Source organism: Emydura macquarii, unplaced genomic scaffold, assembly GCF_026122565.2.
Source record: "Emydura macquarii macquarii isolate MOO-44397 ecotype Brisbane River unplaced genomic scaffold, CSIRO-AGI_Emac_v2 contig_1230, whole genome shotgun sequence".
Taxonomy (NCBI): domain Eukaryota; kingdom Metazoa; phylum Chordata; order Testudines; family Chelidae; genus Emydura; species Emydura macquarii.
Genome location: NW_027131367.1, coordinates 11,092,881 through 11,112,448, shown reverse-complemented (window position 1 = coordinate 11,112,448; position 19,568 = coordinate 11,092,881). Strand labels below are relative to the sequence as shown.

The 19,568-nt window shown below is 38.8% G+C and overlaps 1 protein-coding gene across 7 annotated transcripts in view; it reads right to left on the bottom strand.

Moving 5' to 3' along the window:
- The window catches only part of SPAG9 (sperm associated antigen 9), a 95,902-nt gene extending 81,732 nt beyond the window's left edge, over positions 1-14,170 (bottom strand). For 5 of the 7 annotated variants that reach the window (XM_067547453.1, XM_067547456.1, XM_067547454.1 and 2 more), the window contains exons 1-2: positions 13,664-14,170; positions 4,459-4,579 (exon numbers count right to left, since the gene is read on the bottom strand). In XM_067547453.1, the coding sequence (XP_067403554.1) occupies positions 4,459-4,579; positions 13,664-13,969 (427 nt within the window). In that variant the 5' untranslated portion in view covers positions 13,970-14,170. Of the gene's footprint in view, positions 1-4,458; positions 4,580-13,663 lie in introns of those variants that run through there. The other 2 variants (XM_067547461.1, XM_067547460.1) reach the window with 2 other exon arrangements.
- Positions 14,171-19,568: the final 5,398 nt, after the last annotated feature.

Below are 19,568 nucleotides of genomic sequence, written 5' to 3'. Positions count from 1 at the left end.
CAGTTCAATATTGTATTGCTCTCTGACTGAATACAGAGTTAAATCAAAGGAGGTCGTAAAGGCATTGTTAAAGAACCAAGCAGGAAAGGAAAAAAGCATGACACAGGGCTTATCTACATTAATACTCAGTTCCTAGCAAGCTGGAGCGTAAAACTACCCCACATTAGACTGCCACGCACTAAGGGTCGATACGAATCCTACTGCTGCACACTAAAAGTTCTAAGTATGCTTTGATCTACCCCCTTTGAACCAGAAATACACAACCAAGCTAGCCTGAATCTAGCTATCTTGAACAATGACAATAAATATGCAGCAGCAAAAGGCAGCAGCAAAGGCTAGTTGCTTGACTACATACTCAAAGTCACGAGCAGGCTTATACATACAGCCTGGGCTGCTACACTTTCACTGCTTTGTTATTCAAGCTAGCTAGACCAAAGCTACCTCGGGTATGCCTACACATGCAACAGTCATATCTCTGATTGCAGTGCAGACATACCGAAAAGAACCCCTCAAAGACACTAGAAAAGGGAGATGGGTTTTGGGTGAGCTGAGAGAGGCTGACCAGAATGTCAGACACTCAGAGACAGAAGAAGACTGAAAGAAGTGAATGCTGTTTCTCCCAACTAACGCATGGAGAATAAGCCAAACTCACCTGGGCTATGGATAGAAAGAGTAAGCTTAGATAAGGAAATATGCATGTAGGTCTGTCATTTTAAATCCACTCCTCTAACCCCTGTGAACCTTTTGGACAAAATAGATTATGCTTGGTTTTCAAAAAGCTGTTTGTTTCCCTACAAATGTATGCTTTCACAGGCTCCCAAAAAGGAAATCCTTGCAGGGACTGGCCCTCATTAGACCTACTGAATTAGTCAAGGTTGGTACCTAGGGATTGTAATCTGGAGACCCAGTTGGAGTGTGGCTGGATTGCAGGATCTCACCACAGAGAAGTGGATGCATGGGCCTACCATTTTAAAGAGGTCCACTTAGGGGACTGGAAGAGGATCTCAGTGGGGGCAGTCAACCCAGGTCCGTGACACTGAGTTTACTTTTACAATTCCTATAGGAGTCTCTCTGTATGAGCATATCATAGATTTGAGGCACATATTCCTACAAAACCTACTCTGCAAAGATCTTCGCACCATAATATTCTAATCCAGCGGTTCTCAAACAGGGAGTCGGGACCACAAAGTGGATTGCAACCCCGTTTTAATGGGGTCACCAGGGCTGGCATTAGACTTGCTGAGGGCTTCAACCTGGACAGCAGGGCTCAGGTTACAGCCCTCCCCACCTGGGCCTGAAGCCCTCAGGCTTTGACTTTGGCTCCCCCACCTGGGGCGGCAGAGCTTGAGCTTCCGTCCCCCTTCCCGGGGTCGTGTAGTAATTTTTGTCATCAGAAGGGGGCTGCGGTGCAATGAAGTTTGAAAACCACTGACTAATACAATGAAAAGTGGGGTCTTTGTCTAATCAAACACTACACTAAGCAAAACTGGAAACATTATGTAACTCCAATTTCTTAAAGTGAATAAACAGTTAAGATGATCTGTATTGCCCTCATTTTACATACTCCAGACTACAACGCTATCTAGCTCCACAATCTCTACCCTTGCTATAGATACAAGCATGACATTAAAAAAGCAAAAATCTTCATGTGAGTAAAATGTTTTAGGTGAGAGGAGGAGGAAAAGACATTACTCAGTATTACAGAGAAATCATCCACCATCAAAGAAAGAGAGCCGGCTGAGAAGAAGGAACAAAGAGAGGCAGGGAGGAATGGTGCAAAAATTGTGTTTTGATAAGTAGCACCCTGCTTAAGAGGGTGGAAATTGAGAACCAATGTTAGGTAACATAGCATCTGGACTGACAAGGTTGTGTTGTAGCCCAGCATTAGGAACTATATATTACTACCTTTTCTAAGTCTTTAGTCTGTTGATGAAAGGTGTTACATTAAACAAATTTTAAAGCACTGTACATCTTTATTTTGATAAGTTACCATTAAAAGAATATTCACTAACAGTTTTCAGAGCATTTCTATGCTATTAACACCACTAGATTAAACATCACTTGGCACATTTAACAGTAAGTTAGACAAAATACCAGTCAATTAAAATCAATCTAGCACCAAATACTATAGACCTTTCATCCTCACCTTATGATTTGTGGGGAGAGGATTTGTTTTGTTTTAAACTTTTTGCACTTCACTTAGCTAAAACAATGAAAACAAAAAAATTAATTTCACTCAGATTTTCATGTAGTCCACAAATACCTTTGTGTTAGAAATAATGCAACAAAAACATAAGCCAACATATTTTTAAATTAAGTTTTTCAAGTTTTCAGGATGACATTTCTATTAATAAGTTGTACAAATCTTGCACAAGTGAATTTTGGGGCCAAACTACCAGGAAGTATTCCTCTAAAGTGAAAGAATTTTATTTAAAAACTAGTTTTCTGTAAATCCTAGATGCCCCACTTAGAACACAAGTAACTGAGCTATTGCTCATTTCTCATTATAAACAGGCTAAACAGGATTAGAAGCGAAGATGCTCTCACTTCTAAAGCCTCAGTGACATTTCACTTAAAAGTAAACTTATTCACACATTACTGACTTTAGTATGACAACAGATATTCTTCTACTCCAGCAATATACCACAATGAAGTTACATCAGTGTTTTAAGGTAATTTTACATCCTAGAGTAAACTAGTGTAGAATAAAACATCTCTGTCTCCAGAAGATTAAACTAGACTAGGGAAGATGCTTCATTAGTGATCTGTTGGAAGAATGCATATCTGAAACTTAGTCAAGTGACTAAATAAAGTCTGCATTCAGTACTTAGGTAACTACTAGCGAATGCCATACAATTTTAAAAAGCATATTTCAATATGCATATCCTCATGCAATTGAGGCTTCTTTAAAATAACCCAAAATATGACATTTTAAGAAAAACAATCAATTGAAATAGCTGTTTCCGGCAGAGACAATTGTCTCAGCAGCTTCTCCAACTATTCCAGCAGACCATTTTTATCAATGACTAATGCATTTATGATACTGAATCTTGCAGAAGCCCAGCACACCACATTTAGCCTTCTGGATGCTACATAAATACAGAACACTCTCCCATAAAGCATTAATTTGATTAGCAATATGAAAAAATACCAGTATTCCAAGGTTTATAATGGTAATAAAAATATTTTCTGTTCATGTCTGGCCCAGCAAACTGGACAAAAACAAAGACAGATAACATTAAGACATCTGCACTTATTGCCAACCTATCGAGGACTGTTCTAGCTGATTACACAAATTCTGGAAGGTAGACAGACACACCTAAAACGCCAGCAACATCCGAACAGTAGCCAGTCAAATCCTTACAAGAGATTCATGCTCAAGCCTGGACATGACAGAAAAAGTAAACTAGGGAGGATTAGGAGTAGCAATTGAAAATGGAAGTGAGGAACTACAGAGGGCCATTTTATCATGAGAGTGAACAGGAAAGTGGTGTTAATAAGAGAAATCCCATACTTCTTTAGGCTAACTGAAAGCCACCAAGACGGTCACATTAATAAATAAAATGAGACACATTACTCTAGAAAAAAAATATGGAGTCTCAACCCATCTCCTGTTTAGGATTTTGGTGAATTTTTTACTTCTTGAGATTGAAGTAGGAAATTCCAATGAAGGGCCAAGCTGAGAAAAAAAATTTCAGATTAAACTTTTTTGCCAGAAATTGAAGATTCAGGTCAACTAATCCATCCAATTGTTTCAGTCCAAAAAAGTCACCATGTTTCACTGAATTTCCTAAACAAAACATTTTGACTTTTCATTTCAAATTTTAGTTCAATTTTATTTTAAAAATGTAAAAGGTATAAAAATTGAAAACAAAATGAAATGTTTCATTTCAAGTCAAATAAAACATTTAGTTTGATTGAAATAAATTTTTTACTTTTGTCAAAAAGTCAAAAGTATTTCATTTCCGTTCAATCCAAAACAAAAAAACTGATTTTTCAGTTTGGTCATCAAACCAAAAAAATCAGTTATTTACACAGCTTGAGTAAAGAGGCCTCACACACTAAGAGTCCTCTTAAAATCAGCCAAGTGGCAGAAGTCAACAATTAACATCAATTTATAAACTAGACTGTTAACACTTTTTGCACACTAAGACTTACATCCTGACTTGAAAAGAGTTCTGTAAAATGAAGGTAGTGATATCTCCTAGAGAATAGAATGATAACAAAGGAATCATCAGAATAAGTTGTGTTGGCATCTAAACTTTTATTCTAGTAACAGATGGAACAACAATATTAAAGCTAGTTTAAGTGCATTTGTCAAGAGTAGTGGACCAAGCATCAGAAAAAGATTTGTCATGTGTCACTATTATACACTAAATTAGAGTGAAAATTAACATAATCTTGAAGTTGTGATGTAATCAGAGCACAGTTACAGCATGATAAACCATTTCAACTTACTTTGATCAGCATAATTTTTTGCTTTCAGTTCAAGCTGTCGAGTTTGTGATTCTAATGATTCCACTCGGATCTGTAAATCCTTCTTTTCTTGTTCTTGAGAATCCTCAAATTCAATGAATTTCTGACAAACAAACAAAAAAGGTATTCATTATTGAGGTTAGACACTAAGCAGCAAATTTAGGATTTTCAAATGGGCCCAGCACAGTTGGGCACTCAAAGCCCACAGAAATTCAAAGGAAGTGGGTACCTAACTCCCTTAGGTCCTTTTGAAAATCCTAGCTTAACTTGTACTAAGATGCATATACAGTAGTTTACTTTATTAATTATTATTATAAGAATGTTATTAGTTAATTACTTTTCCTGAAATACTAAAATGCAGATCAGCAATTAGGTATTGAACAGTAGTTCTCACTAGTGTGCTCAGTCTTCAAAGTCATAAGTCATTTAAATGTGCAAACCGGGTTCCTCTGCTTCTGTTATCTTTTACATATAGCTATAGACATTGTTCTTTCTACTCCAACAAAGTGGCTTTTTTTCTTTTAAAGATGTAAACTCTACCACAGTAGAAAAGCACTTCTGCACCTCTCTCTGAATCTGTTGAATTCTGTTCTGTGCATACACTGGAAGGGGCGTGAGGGGCTCCATGGGACTTCTAATGCAAGGTTTTCCTTTCCAACTCCTACTGTTATACAAGCAAGAAATCTCTGACACCACATGACAGTGTTCTATTAACTATTAAGAATTCTGTACCACTTTGAGACAGGATGGATTGATTTAAATCACGGCGATTTAACTCCTGATTTAAATCACCAAGAGAAAATCATTGATTTAAATCAAGTTGCCCACTGATACTTCTTTACATATTTCTTAAACAATGGTGCAAATCTCATCACTAAAACATGTTAATTTACAACTCAATACAGTATTTTAAACATCTAGGAGGGTATACTTTGTGTAATTTTTTAGATAACTTGATTTTTATTAATTTAAGAAATAGTACATAATACTCATTATCTTGTCAAGCTGCAAATGCAGCAGCAATACATTAGGAATGGTATGAACTAAATCACACACACACAAACACAATAGCACTTATATTTTATTAAACTAAATCTTAAATGTTACATAAATGTTTCACATTTGCAATTGTAGCAGTCTACTGCAGAGTTAGCACAGGACCTGTGGGGTCACTATCAGTGCATAGATCTTGCACTTGCCCTCTGCACAGGGTGAAATTCACTCAATGAGTATATTTTGTAGGTAATAAGGCTTCTAAAGTAGACAATAGAAAGAAGGAAAGAGATAGGTGATGTTCTGACTATTCAAAAGTACCTTTCCAATCCAAAGAATTATACTCTGATCCAATTGTCTAAAAGAGGGTGGATTTAAAAACCACAGAAGTTCCATTTATAAGGAAAGCATACCACCTCAGAAAACAGACAAAAAAGCACAAGAGACACATCCCTCCCCAAGTAGAAAGCGAAGTTCTCTCTCTATTTCTCATCTAATCACAACAGGAAAAAGGAGCCTCTCTAAATATGCAGGCCCCTTTCAGTGACAGACTCCTTGACCACACTGCAAATTCATCAGTTAAATCAGCAATCTGTACTGTCATACATGGAGCACAGGAGGCTCAGGGAACCCTTTTTTATGGACCTAAGAGCTGACAGGTCATATGGCAATCCTTGTTTCCAGTCGCAAAGAGCAGCCTATTCTTTACCAATATTACTTCTTCACTAAGCAATTGCTGTAGTTGCAACAGGGATGATATAGGATTATGAATGAGATTACCACTAAGTGGCTGGGAAGACAAGTGGTCCACAAGATGATCTATTAACGTGAGATTGATAGCAATACACGACACCTATGTAAAGTACCTTTTCAAAAATCTCATGTTGTAAAGTTGAGTACTATTCTTGAGACTATTCCGCAAAAATATTACATTGAAATAGCTTGTTCACAATTGTTTACATTTCATTGATTTTTTTTTAAATGCGCTATCACCAAATTTTATCTAGTATATAAATTAGCAGTTCTTACAAGAGGGAAAATTCTTAACACTTTATAAAACAAGTCATTTCTACTTAATGCAGACCAAGCAGCAAGAAATTCTGAATAAGCCAAATTATTTAAATGAACTGTTTTCTATTTATACTGTAAACTGGAATAAGTGTGCTTTCACATAAGCTATTACATGACTATCACAGGGTTTTCATATGACAGTGCTTGAAGCAAACTGCTGAGAGAATCAAGAAACAGCTGACGCTGAAAAACAGGTAAACTTATGTTCTGGTTCTCTGCTTTAAATATCAACTCCCTTCAATAAATTTGTTATTGTATACCAGTATTCTTATGAACTGCTGGAAGAGGGGATGAATAGTTACACAATTTTCCCTTTGTTTTAGGAATATTCACTTGTGAAGTGCATCCTGTAAATATAAGACTGGAAACCAGAAACATACAATTTGTATTTTTTTATTTTTTCTGATAGATAACCTAAAAGGGTCTGTTTAAGTTTTTTTTGGCCTTTTTTATTAAAAATTCAGGCCACGTCTAGCTTATTCATTTGTGTCCCTTTCCTTTTACAATGGTTAAGTTTAACACAGGCCTTGCATTCTGAGTAACTGCTTGCACCACACCATATTAAAGTAAACAGAGGAAAATGTGCAAGAATAGATTTAAATACAACTGCAACATCACTGTTCATTTGCTTCTATTTGACAGTAGATTTCCAGAAGTGAAATATGCCACATACTATTGTAAAAGATTAGTAACAATCTTACTTATGAATCAACAGCTATTTTTAACTCCATTTTAATGACATCACTGAACATAAAACTAAATATAGATCAAGTTATTAATCCTTTCAAACAATTTCCTCTGGAGCTGTTCAGGATTTAGTTAAAAATACACCAGTTTTCAAATTAAGGCTGTTGGGGTTCGGTTTTGGGTTGCTTTTTTTTGTTTGGTTGGTTGGTTTTTTTACTAGTTAAACTTAATTCTCTTGGTCATTCCACTGCTGTTTTAAAGATTTAAACTGGACAATCTGAAGAGATGCTAAGGACATAAGTTATATAGGCGGGGAATTATATCTACCCAAATAGTTATTAGCACCACCTACTAAACAAAAGAACATTCAAAACAGGTGAAATTATTGAAAGGGACAGTAACAACTTATTTCTATTTTTTCCCATATTGTTACAAACAACACCTAACATGAGCATAACAGGGAGATTAGAGAAAAACAGACATTTCTCTTGCATTTACTTTTTGCATTTGACAGCACTATGCAGAGTCAGTTTCCCTGTATAGTCCGTTTCCCCTGTTTATGCAGATCTTCCACACAGAAAAGGGGAGAGAAAAAAATACATTTTCAAAAATAGGAAAGTTATGATGACACCAAAGTTGGCAAGGAAGCTCAGCTGAAACTACTTTTAACTTTTTAAAAGTGACTAGACTTCAAGGTAACATGCCTTCAGAAATGAACTGAAGTTGAGGACCAACTTCAACAATTCTATCAAATGACATTTTACAAAACATCAAGTTGTAGCGCAAGCATCCCCCAAAGTTTAGATGAATATAATGCAGCAGTATTTCAATATCCCATGAAAAACCACTCCCTGGTTTTAATAGTTAAATTACACTAACACTTCATATTTCTTCAAAGCATTTTCTAGGTACTAATCTTCACAATACCCATGTAAGGCAGTAAAATTTCTCATTTTGCACACTGCAAAACAGAGAAGGTATTTAAGTGACTTGCCCAACATCTCAGTGAATCAGCAACAAGATCAGGAATGGGCCATAATTTCCCAGCACTCAAATCCATGCTCAATTCACTTGATTACTTACCTCAGATCAAGAATTACAAATTGAAAATATTTGACATTCAAAATATCAAATCTGGAGGAGAACATTTTAATTTATATTATGATTTTAATCCATTTGAAGTTGTTTTTGTAAATATCAAACGTTAACATGCAGCAGATTATAACACTCAAAAGAATATTGCTATACCATACTAACCACTCCAATTAGAAATAGTGTGATAGAAATTCATCTGGAGTGTGTACATTAAACATTTGACAAAAGTTGCCACCCATTTCTACCATTTGTTCAGTTCCATCAGTGATAGTGCTAATGCAGGCAGGGCTCTAAAGGCTGCATTGTCTAATCCTAGTCAAAGCAGCAAGACATTATGCTTAAAAGGCTGATCAGATGTTGGTGCCTTATCTATACCAATGCCCACAATGACTGAACCAAGGAGGGCAAGGATGGGATAGGTTCCCAGGTATAAAAAGTCACAGTTTTTTTTTTAAAAAGTATCATTTTACTAAAATGGACAATACTGAAGAGCACATATTTTAAAATAACTTTAAAATCTCACCACCACATTCTGGAATGTATATTAACCACTCAATATATGGTGCATGGATATAAATGATCATTTTGCATATCGTAAGTTACAAATTTATTCAAAATACTATGCAGTCAGTCAGTCAAACAGTCTGACAATATTCCCAGCCCTTCCAGTTTTGAACAGAGAACATGTGCAGCAAATCCGTATTTGTATGGTCTAAATAAGGAATTATTTTACTGGTGAGAGATGCTAACATAGATGTCTACAAAATTCAGGAAAACTGTTAATTTTTACAAGCCAACAGTATAAGAAAGGGCCCTTCCCAAATAAAATACAGAAGTGTGTATCCTTTGAATAATCAATTCTAAAATCTATTAAAAAGCTAGAGAGATTAGGTTTGAATGGGCAGGCACTCAAGTCAAGAAATTAAGTAGCCTGCATTGTATGCAGAACTTTAACTGAGCCACATACAGTTTAATTATACGTTGACATATTATTCATATAAAATATGTTTCCCTTCTTTATATCTGTAGCATCATTTGTTCTATTTTTAACTGATTTAATCAACATAAGTCTAGTACTGTGTAACTTTGTCTTCAGGTTTTGCCAGGGGGAGCGAAGGGGTTAAACTATAAGGTCTCTTCTGCCTATGATATGTACTTCAATAATTTTGTCAGCAGTCCCACTACATTTTCATCCAGAAATACATTCTTCCTCAGGTGCAATCCAGGGAACCAGAGACAATTACAAAGCCAGCTTAGCTGCAATTTTATACGGCCTACATACAGCAGAAATTGTTTACTATTACTATATGCCATATAAGCAGTATGTAGTTTGTGAGTATATATTGTATACTTTTCATATACACTTCCTGTCAGATACAGTAATACCCAGTACTGCAAGATTTTACAAGTCTATCGTAAGATGCATGACGATGTATTGTAGAAAAAGGATGCAATCACATAACTGAGACACAAAAAAGGCAACTTCAGCTTTGACATGTCTTGATTTAAGAGCTTAACCTTGCCAACTTAATATTACTATTGACTTGACTACATTGTAACCTACCACAAAACTGCAATTAAGCAGTCCCCTCTCTGCTGATTTAAGTATAGCAGGGACATCAAGATACAAGGGAAATAAGATGCTTTAGCAGACCTTGGTTTAAGTTACAGTAGCTGAAAGCATTAAGCAATTGAAAGCAGCTCACTTTCATAAGTACTTTAGTTTACAAGTTCAATATCCTCTCTCTTGTATAATGGATTTGAGTTTTAAAAAGTTAGAGTATTTAATTTTACTCACTGTCAAAGAAGACAGTAATTTTAAATATTTAACACTGTTAACCTGAAACCGTAAGCAGAAAACCTTTAGCCATTGCCTTCTTCACATACTATTTCCAATTAACCTACAATACTTAAACCCATGTAGTGTGAAGCTGGAAACTAAATCTCGTTTCATGCCTTCAAAATAATGTGTATTAAAGAAATCAGATTTCAAGAATAGGTTCATTTCATATGTTAAGGGGCAAGTTTACAAAACCCAAACCCCAGATAAATTTTACAGATTGAGTTTGCTGAAAGAAATTGCTTGTGGCTCTTGTGCACTATTTATAAGCCCAGTAGTAACATTAAGCAATCATCTGTAACACTCAAAGCTCCTGTAACAATTTTCTGCCAGCTACCCATACCTAAACATAGACCTGTGTGCTCCTGTGAGAACTACAATCAGAAGTATATTCAGACATAAGATACAGCAACTTAATTCTCTCCTTCCTCTTCCGCATTTCTTTGTTGTGAGGTACTTTGGTTAACAAAGGTTCCAGTACAACCAATTTTCCTAATGCTCATTTTGTAAATATAAATGGTCACACAGCAGTCCCATGCAAAACATTTGCAAAATATCCAGATATCCCATTTCCTCAATTTTCATGTTAAACCAGAAAACTGAACATACATCACATACATAAAAGTTATGCAGACAACTTCTTATTCATTATGAAAACTGATCACATGCATCAGTCATTAAAGGAATGACTAGCAGCCACTAAAAGAAACAGATTTTAACATCTCATTTTTGGAAATCACTACCAAAAGAAACCCACCATCACAACTTGCATCATGTCACACAATGCTAACCAGGAATAAATCCAACAAAAATGGGAGCTTGCTGATAAAAGAATAGTGAAGCAAAAAAGGTTCTGAGTTAAGAAACACAACATGAATATTCATCATAAGACTACTGCAGAGAAAAAAACCCATTCCTATAATGGTAATTAGAAGGGGGGGAGGGGAGGGGACACAATTATTCAGGATAGTCAAACGGGGCAAGCCAAGAAATACCAGGCTTTTACTAGAGAATATGGAAAAATATCTTAACCATTAGGTCAATCAAGCAATGGAAGAGTTCATACAAATAAGTCAAAGAACCATTAAAGCCAACAATTTGTCAAAAGATTGCCTTTTAAATAGTACAAATCTGAAATTCATGCACCTTCCCCTCATTTTATTCCTGCTGGGTACCATTTTGTAGAAGCATCTTTGCATTAGTACCAGATTTTAAAAAATTAGCGCTATGACTGCATTTAGAAAATCCATATACATCTTGTGACTGTATCAGGCATTTTTACTGACAAAGTTATCATGTATGTGTTAACAGGGTAACTGAAAATGACCTGCAAGTACTAAAGATGTGTGCACGCATGGTGAAAGGACAATTGTGTTCACATCTGAAAACACAACCTTTAAGTTAGTTGCAGTTTCAGCAACTATCAATAAGGACTTTTCCAGCAGTTGAGCAATGATCTTGGTCTGCATTATATTAGTCACCTCAATTGACTTACAGAAATAAAGCACTACTATATTGCCATAGAAATACCTACAGGTATTCAACTTCTGAAGAGTCAGTAAGAGCTGAAACAACAGCATCACATTTTGTCTGCACTTTGTTATAGTTTCTGCTTCATGTTGCCTTTTTTCATATTGCATCTAAGTATGAACCATCCTTGCCATATAGGCATGAAAATTTACCAGACCAGGAAAATAAGTCAAATATCCCCTCTTCTTTGTTACCTTGATAATAAAGTGACATTTAATCACTTAGCAATAATAAATTGACTTACCTGGAGTTAATAGGCAATCAGAATTTTGCAAATTTGGCACAGAAATTTATCATATTTTTACCGCTTTGGACAAAACGTAGATAAGTCTTTAGAGAAAAGATGTACTGTATTTCTTTATAACTTTAGCCCATGTTTTTTTTTGTGTGACCTGTAGCAATTTATATTTAACCTCTGTTCACCCTGATTTATAACTTTCTATATAGCGCTAAATAGTTAATTTTATTGGGATTGTAAAATAACTTTTTCCAAGTTAAAAAAAGACAACACTGGTAAGGAAAAAAAGACTACTTTCAGTAACAATGCTTTTTAGTTTTCAAAACAACAGAAAATAAAGAACATATAGATGAGTGCAGGACAAGAAGCCCATGTCTGGAAATGGACTACTTTTAAGACAATTAATTAAATTAAAGATGACGGTGTCACTCCCATTTCTTACTGGAATTTCTGAGAGATAGTGTGAAGGAGAAAACAATTAAAGCAACAGTGTGGGCCAATATTGTTTGATACTCTTACAAAAGGGATGCTTTACAAATTTCTACACTCTGAGAAAAGAAACTGGATGAACCACCATGACACGTCCAGTCATGGGGCTTACTTGATACTATCACCAAAGGACTGACTATGCTACTAAACAACTTGTAGCGTTGCTTCAGTTGAAGCTTTCATCCACCAGTCCAGGAAATTACAGCCTGAAAAGCACTTCCCATTTCCATACACAACACAGTGTATCATTTTTTAGTCATGCCAACACCGGATAACTCCAAATGCCAACTCCAAATAACTATGGAGATCCTTAACATTAGAAAATTCATAGTGCAGAGTTCGAGATACTTAATCATTGAATGTTTGATGCCCTGGTTACTCTTGCAAATAGTATTGTTCTAGCCTATGACCCTTGTGAATAAAAGAAAAGCAATATTCTAGACCTGTTTTAGTCAGTTATTTTAAGAATCCCAAAGAAAGAAGAGCCACACAAAAGAATGGAAGCTGTGGACAAAGGTAAACAGCATGCTATAATCAACTCCAATCAAAATGTATTGTCATTTTCTAACCAGATGGTTAAAAAAGGAATAAGATGCACAACATGCTCCTCTGACCAAGATACTAAGTGTCAGTGTAATGTCCAGAAAGAGGGAAAGGTCTCAGTTTCCCCATCCCTACCAATAAGCCACTGATTTAGCCATGATTTAGATGGATCATATGTCCACCGCAGGTGAGTTGGTCCAAAGTCGGGTGTCTGTGTGTGTCCTTCCTGGTATGGGAATCGGGTGAACAGCCTCCTGGAGAATGGGGACACCTGCACGCTGGCAAGGGGTGTCTCCACCACCCCACCAGCGATGGGGAGGGGGTGTTAAAAGCACCCTGCACCTTGCCCTATGGGGTGGAAACGAGTCTCGGGGGAAGGAGGTTCGAAGCCTCCACCCCACGCCCAGGAAAGGAAACTAAGCGTGGGAAACATACAGCCGGCCCCTCGCCTCATCGCTCCCTCTTCTCTGACCCCTCTATTGCTCTACCCCAGGTGTACCCGAGCCCGGCTCCCCTGCCCTCCTCGGCCCGCTCCAGCGGCACCTCCTCCCCGTCCTTGCCGAGACAGCAGGGCGGCCCAGTCCCCTCGGCTGTGCCACGGGCCAGGCCCGGATCCCCGCCCAGCACCCCTGGCTCGCACCGGCTGAGCAGCCCGCCCCAGATCCTCCCCCGGTCCCGGGGGAGGGGGGGGGGTCCCTCACCTCCTCGGCCTGCTTGCGCAGCGCCTTCTCGCGCTCGTACTGGGTGAGCAGCTGCTCGTTGTCGTCCCGCAGCAGCTCCAGCTCCACGCTGGCCTCCTGGCTGTGCGCGCACACCGAGTCCAGGTTCTCCAGCACCGCCACCACCAGCGGCATCAGCTCGGCCACCACCTCCTCGTCGTAGCGCCCGATCAGCCGCTCGAACTCGCGGTAGATGGAACCCGCCAGCCCCGACACCCGCTCCGACATCATGGCGGGGCCGGGGCCGCCCGGGTCTTCCTGGTACACCACGCCGTCCGCCAGCTCCATGGCCTCGGTGCGGCCGGCCCGCCTGGCTCCTACCCTGACAGGGCCCGGCCGGGCGGCAGCGGCTCCTCAGCGGCTCCTCCTCCCCCCCCTCTGCCACTGCGACGCGGCCTCGCCTTCAGCAGCAGCGCGGGGCAGACGAAGGGGGGCAGCCGCAGCGGGCGCACGGCACTGACCTCACCCACACGGCGCCGGGGTGGGGCGGGGCGCGGGCCAGCGGCGTCAGCGTCACCCGGACAGGGCGGGGCCGCATGCGGAGGGGAGGGAGGGAGGGAGGGGATGGGAAAGGAGCGCGGGTCGCCGGCCTCACCACAGCACACGGGGCGGACTGGCTGGGCGGGGGGCGGGGCGTAGCGCGGGTCACGCTAGAGCGCGTGGGGCGGGGCTTGCGTGAGGGGGCGGGGCCTCGCAGGAGTGTGGGATTGAGGCCCCTGGGGAAAGGGGTGGGGCTGGTGGGAGGAAGGGGAGAACTAAGGGTCCTCGCAGTGAAGGGGCGGGCTCAGGGGAGTAGTGGCTCGGTGGTGCTAGGGGAGACAAGGTGGAGGAGGGGCTTAATAAGGCTGGGAAAGGAGTGGGTGGGGTCTATTGTTTTAAGGAGACGGGGGGAGGGCGTATGGGGTGGATCTGCTGGAAAGACTGTAAATTAGGGAATGAAATGACGTGCAAGAGGAAACCACTAAGGGGCAAGTGGCCTGTACCAAAGGCGAGCCTTTGGGACTAAGGGAAAGCGGGGAGGAGGGTGCCTGACTTCACTGAGAGGAAGGAATGAGGTGGGGGTGGGGAGAAGGGATAGGTGGGTCCAGACTTAAGTCTTGTGATGTTTTGTATGGGATCAAGTCCAAGAGCTTCGTGTGACTGTCCTGTGTGTCACATGGGTGGGGCCAGGTGTGGGGAGATAATACATGTGACAGTATTGGACTGTAGCCAGTCCCTGCTTCCTGAACATCTCAGTCAGCAAGAAAATAACATTCCAGAAAAATGACATCAAGTCGTGAAAGGCTGAAGCATTTAGTACTGCTGTATGCTGCACAAAGCACTTGAAACAGCTGTAGGAGGAAATGTGGCAGGGTGGCTGATGGACTCAAGATACTGTATTTTCTGTAATACAGTTTATTAGCATTTTTCACACGTTATTAGGAAATTGACAAAATCTCATGATCCCACTCACATGACATTCTCCAAATCAGTCATTCTTTCCAGAGCTTCGATGGAGAAGGTTATCTGTGCGTTTCTTTGTAGTATGTGCAACATGAATGGTGTTAGCAGATGTTTAGACTAAGCACAGAGGTTTTGTTCTTTATTTGAGGTCCCTCTGCTGGCTTTGCAGCAGCAGATTTTAACACTGTTGCAAATCCTACATAAGCAGAAGCTCTTGGAGTTTTGAGGATATTCTTTCCTCATTTCTTGGTGCCAACTGGTGGATTTAAAAAAAATTAAACCTGGAATAAATTTCTGTCCAGATTATAACAAATTGAAGGCAAATTAAATTTTGGAATTTAAGGGGGTTGAGCAATTGCTCTTTAATTATGATAATAATACTTTATTATAAATGCATGAATGAGCAAAGCCTCAGAATATGATGGAGTAGTAAGCATTATTACCCACTAATTACATATGAAGACGTTGAGGCACAAAGAGGTTAAGTGAATTGCTTAAGGTCACATAGTGAGTCAGTGACAGAGATGGAATCAGAATTCAGTATCTCATGGTTCCCAGCCCAGTGCTTTATTCAGGGACTTTGCTTATCTCTTACCATGAGAAAAACACCTGTAGTTTTATGAAATATTTAAAGGAATCAACATCAGGTTCCAATACTGGTAAAAACTTGTGGGGAAAAATTGTACTCTTGCTGATAAAAATGGGTTTATAGTAGAAGATCCCTAAAATATGGAATGATGAGCTCCACTTTGGACATATTATATTCATATATGAATAATATGGGTTAATTGCTATACCATTTAAACATTAGAGACAGAGAGAAATTTACATTTGAAAAAGTGTTAAGATACTCCATATTCCACAATTTTCATCAGCTGCTTCAAAATTGTTTTGAGGAGTCATGCAACCACAGAAATTTTTTATGGATTTCTATGAACTACTAGCTTTCTCTGAGTTTTAATGCTATCATGAACTATATGGCCTGAACTAACATTGCTGTTTATATTGCTAAGGTGACAAAGCCTGTCAAATTAGCAGGCTACTTCCAAAAAATGCAAGAGCTAATCAGATAGTGAAGCTCTAATTGTGGCTATTGCATTAATTTCCATCAGAGAGCAGCAGAGGCTCACACTGTACTTTCTTTCATTTGGCTTTGTCCTGAACAAGTACTCTACTTAAGACTTGTATGTTGCATTGTATATTTAAATACACCTGGCCAGTTGGGTTGCATAGATGTTATAGTTATAGTTAGCTAGTTATGATAAGAAGTAGATCCAAGCTACAAGGTTTGGATTCAGACTGGAACTTTTCCAATATCTGGAGTTGTACAGATGGAGGTTTTTAGCTAAAAACACTATAAAGCTGGGACAAGAGCCACCAATTTAGGATCCAGACCTGAACTCTCCTGAAGATTGAGGGGGGTGTTTGCTTTCAGGGTTTTGGGTCAGGTCCATCTCACAAAATGTCAGTCAGTTCCAGGTGGCATACAAGAGACTTAAACAATTTGATCAACTGTCCATTGTTATATCCTGTAAACCTCTGTGTCACTCTTCCACTTTATGTGCTGTTCATTCACTGACCACCCTGGGGTGTGACCATCTCTCCTCACCTTCATGTTTTCCTTTCCCCTCTCTTCCCACTATACATTTTTTTCAGAAAGGTGCAGTCTCTCTTATTTGGATTCATTATATAATTGTACACTTACCTAAAATACAATGAAAACTTTTAATCAGGAAAAAATGTGCTGGTACAATACATTATAATTATAAATTCAGCAGAGTTTTATGGCATATTGTGTACTACATATTGCTCAAACACTGTATTAATCATGGATCAGTCTCAGAAGTGGGAAAGATAACCCTGGTTCAATGAGATTAAATGATTTAGGGAAGATCACATAGCAAGTCTGTGTTAAAGCTAAAAATAGAACCCAGTTCTCCTGGCAGCTCATGTGATTTAATCACTAACTCCTGCTTTTTTAAAAAATTGTAGTTAATGATGTAAATAATGTACAGTCAAGAGCACTGATAGGACACCTCTTTAGGCACCCATTCCTGCAGACACTTACTTTGTCTTCACTCACTTTAACTGTTGTTTTGTCTGAGGAAGGATTGCAGGATCAAGCTCTATATCAATAACATGAAATACCTTAAATAAAGTACTGAAATAACAGAGTAAAACAAAATGGGATATGAGGAAAATATTCAGCAATACTAGGTCCAAAATAACATTTAAGATAAATATGCTGGAACAGGCAGGACTTTGTATTTTGTAGTATCTTTCAATAAATTACACACACAGGAAAATTTAGCAGGTCACAGCCATGGTGAAACCAGAAAAAAAGAAAACTGAATACTAATAAACATATAATGTGAATACAGGACAACCAATGAAATGCATCTATTTACACAAGGTCTAGATTTGGCCCATTGTAACCAGAAATAAAGATAGCTGTGGATTTGGGACAGAGTAAACTGTCATAGGAAAACAGAAGAAATGTTAGGGAGGAAAAGTCCTTGTCCTTGAAGATGCCATGGTCTTGAGAGAGAAGAAAGTCAAATCTACCCAAAACTTTTCTATCAAGAAAAGCCAGGAAGCAGACCTTAGAAAGTTTGTCTCTGTCTCAGAAATAGACTCAGGACAAGATGGGGAGCAGGCTTTTCCCACTAAGAGAAGGAAAGGGAGAACCTGCCCATTACATTCCCTTTAGCAGAGCATGTTGAGAATGGGGGGAGCCTGTGATCTTGTATATTATAGTCTTTTCTGTATCTCGGTTAGTGCTGGCGCTGGGCAGGAGGGGACCAATAGTAGGAAAGGATGCATCAGCTTAAAGAGCTGGTGTGCTGTCACCTCTTGGAGATCTGCAGATAGGGGGTGTTGTATATGAAAAGGCATAATGATTCATTTAAGGGGAAGACTTCCGAAACCCAGTAAGGCTTTGATAATGAGGTACCTTTGGACGATTGGCTTCTACATGTAACTTTCTGTCTGCTAATTTAATAAAAATCATAACATCTAGGGAACTATTCCACCTCTATCTCTTTGTCCCACCACTTCTGTGGTGTGCATAGAAATTCTGACCCGTAGCTATGACTGAGGAGATTCAGCAGCAAGGAGAATATTAACTTAAAAACAAAACGTAGGCTAAAAACAAAACTTGAATCAATGTTTAAAAGAAAGATGTATGGAACAATGACTTATCTGTAAAATTCTTATAAGGCCTTATAAAGCCTTGAAGCTGTGAGCTAGGTATATATAATGTAGTATAATATAGCTAAATTATACACAAATAGTTTAAAAATAACCCAGAGTAACTTATATTGTAGAGATGGTTATAGATGGTTTGTAGTAGAGTCCACAATGTGCTAGTTACTTTCCATGCACTTTGTGAGGGATATTCTCTGCCCCAAGAAGTTAAAAGCCATTACTTTCCAAAAGCCATTTTCTGTTTTTGCTGATGTGCTAGCGCCTCTCACATATGTTGATTAATGGACAATTAGTTGCAAGGATATGGTTGGAAATTCTATGAGCATTGCTTGCCTGCAAGCATATTTCAGCTTGTGAGAATACTAAGAGCCTTTTATAACCTAACTGACTTGCCTTGGCTTTAAATGACCTGTAGGATTTAATCTGTCCTTGTAAGGCAAAAATTCTGCTTCTGTGCATGTGTCTGATTTGACAAACTCTTTGGCTTATGGAGCTGGATGTACTTATCACTTGGATACAATGACCAAAACGGAGGGTTTCTGTGTAGAGGCAAAGAAAAATAAATTACCTGTCAGGGAAATTATTGAAGGGTTGAAAACAAGGAATAGACATCTTAGAGAGGGGAATTTTCCTGGCATCCCCACTGCAAATAAACTATGGAAAAACAGAGGTTGTGGGCATAAAAATACTTTACTGGACTTATATTTTATGTAAAAGGAAAGAAGCAAGCACATCAAGAAATGAGATAGGGGTTAAAGGTCAGATGAAAAAAGGATCAAGGGCATCCACAGGAAAAGAAAAAGGTACTAGAAATAAAAATCCAATTAGTGGATTAAAGGTAGAAGGTCAAGGTATAAATAAAAGAGTTCTTGGAAAGGACTAGTGAAAAGATCAGAAGAAGATGAGGTCAGGAAGCTAATACTATACAATTGGGAAGGGAGGTTGCAAAGATAAGGAGTATATAAAAGAATGAAGTGAAATGAGAGATAAATATACAAGTGAGGGAGGTCTAAACATGATGGGATAGAAATGCACAACCTTACTACTTAATTTCAGTGATACTGAGAACCAAGGCATTGTACACTAAACAACTCCCTATTCTCAGTCTGTTATGGGAGTAAAGTGATCCAAATAACTCATTGTTAGGAGTAAGTATGGGACTATGATCCTCTGCTCTTGACCTCATTTTCTTCCCAGCAGGTGAGGAGCGAACCCCCTTCCTATGAACCACTCCTAT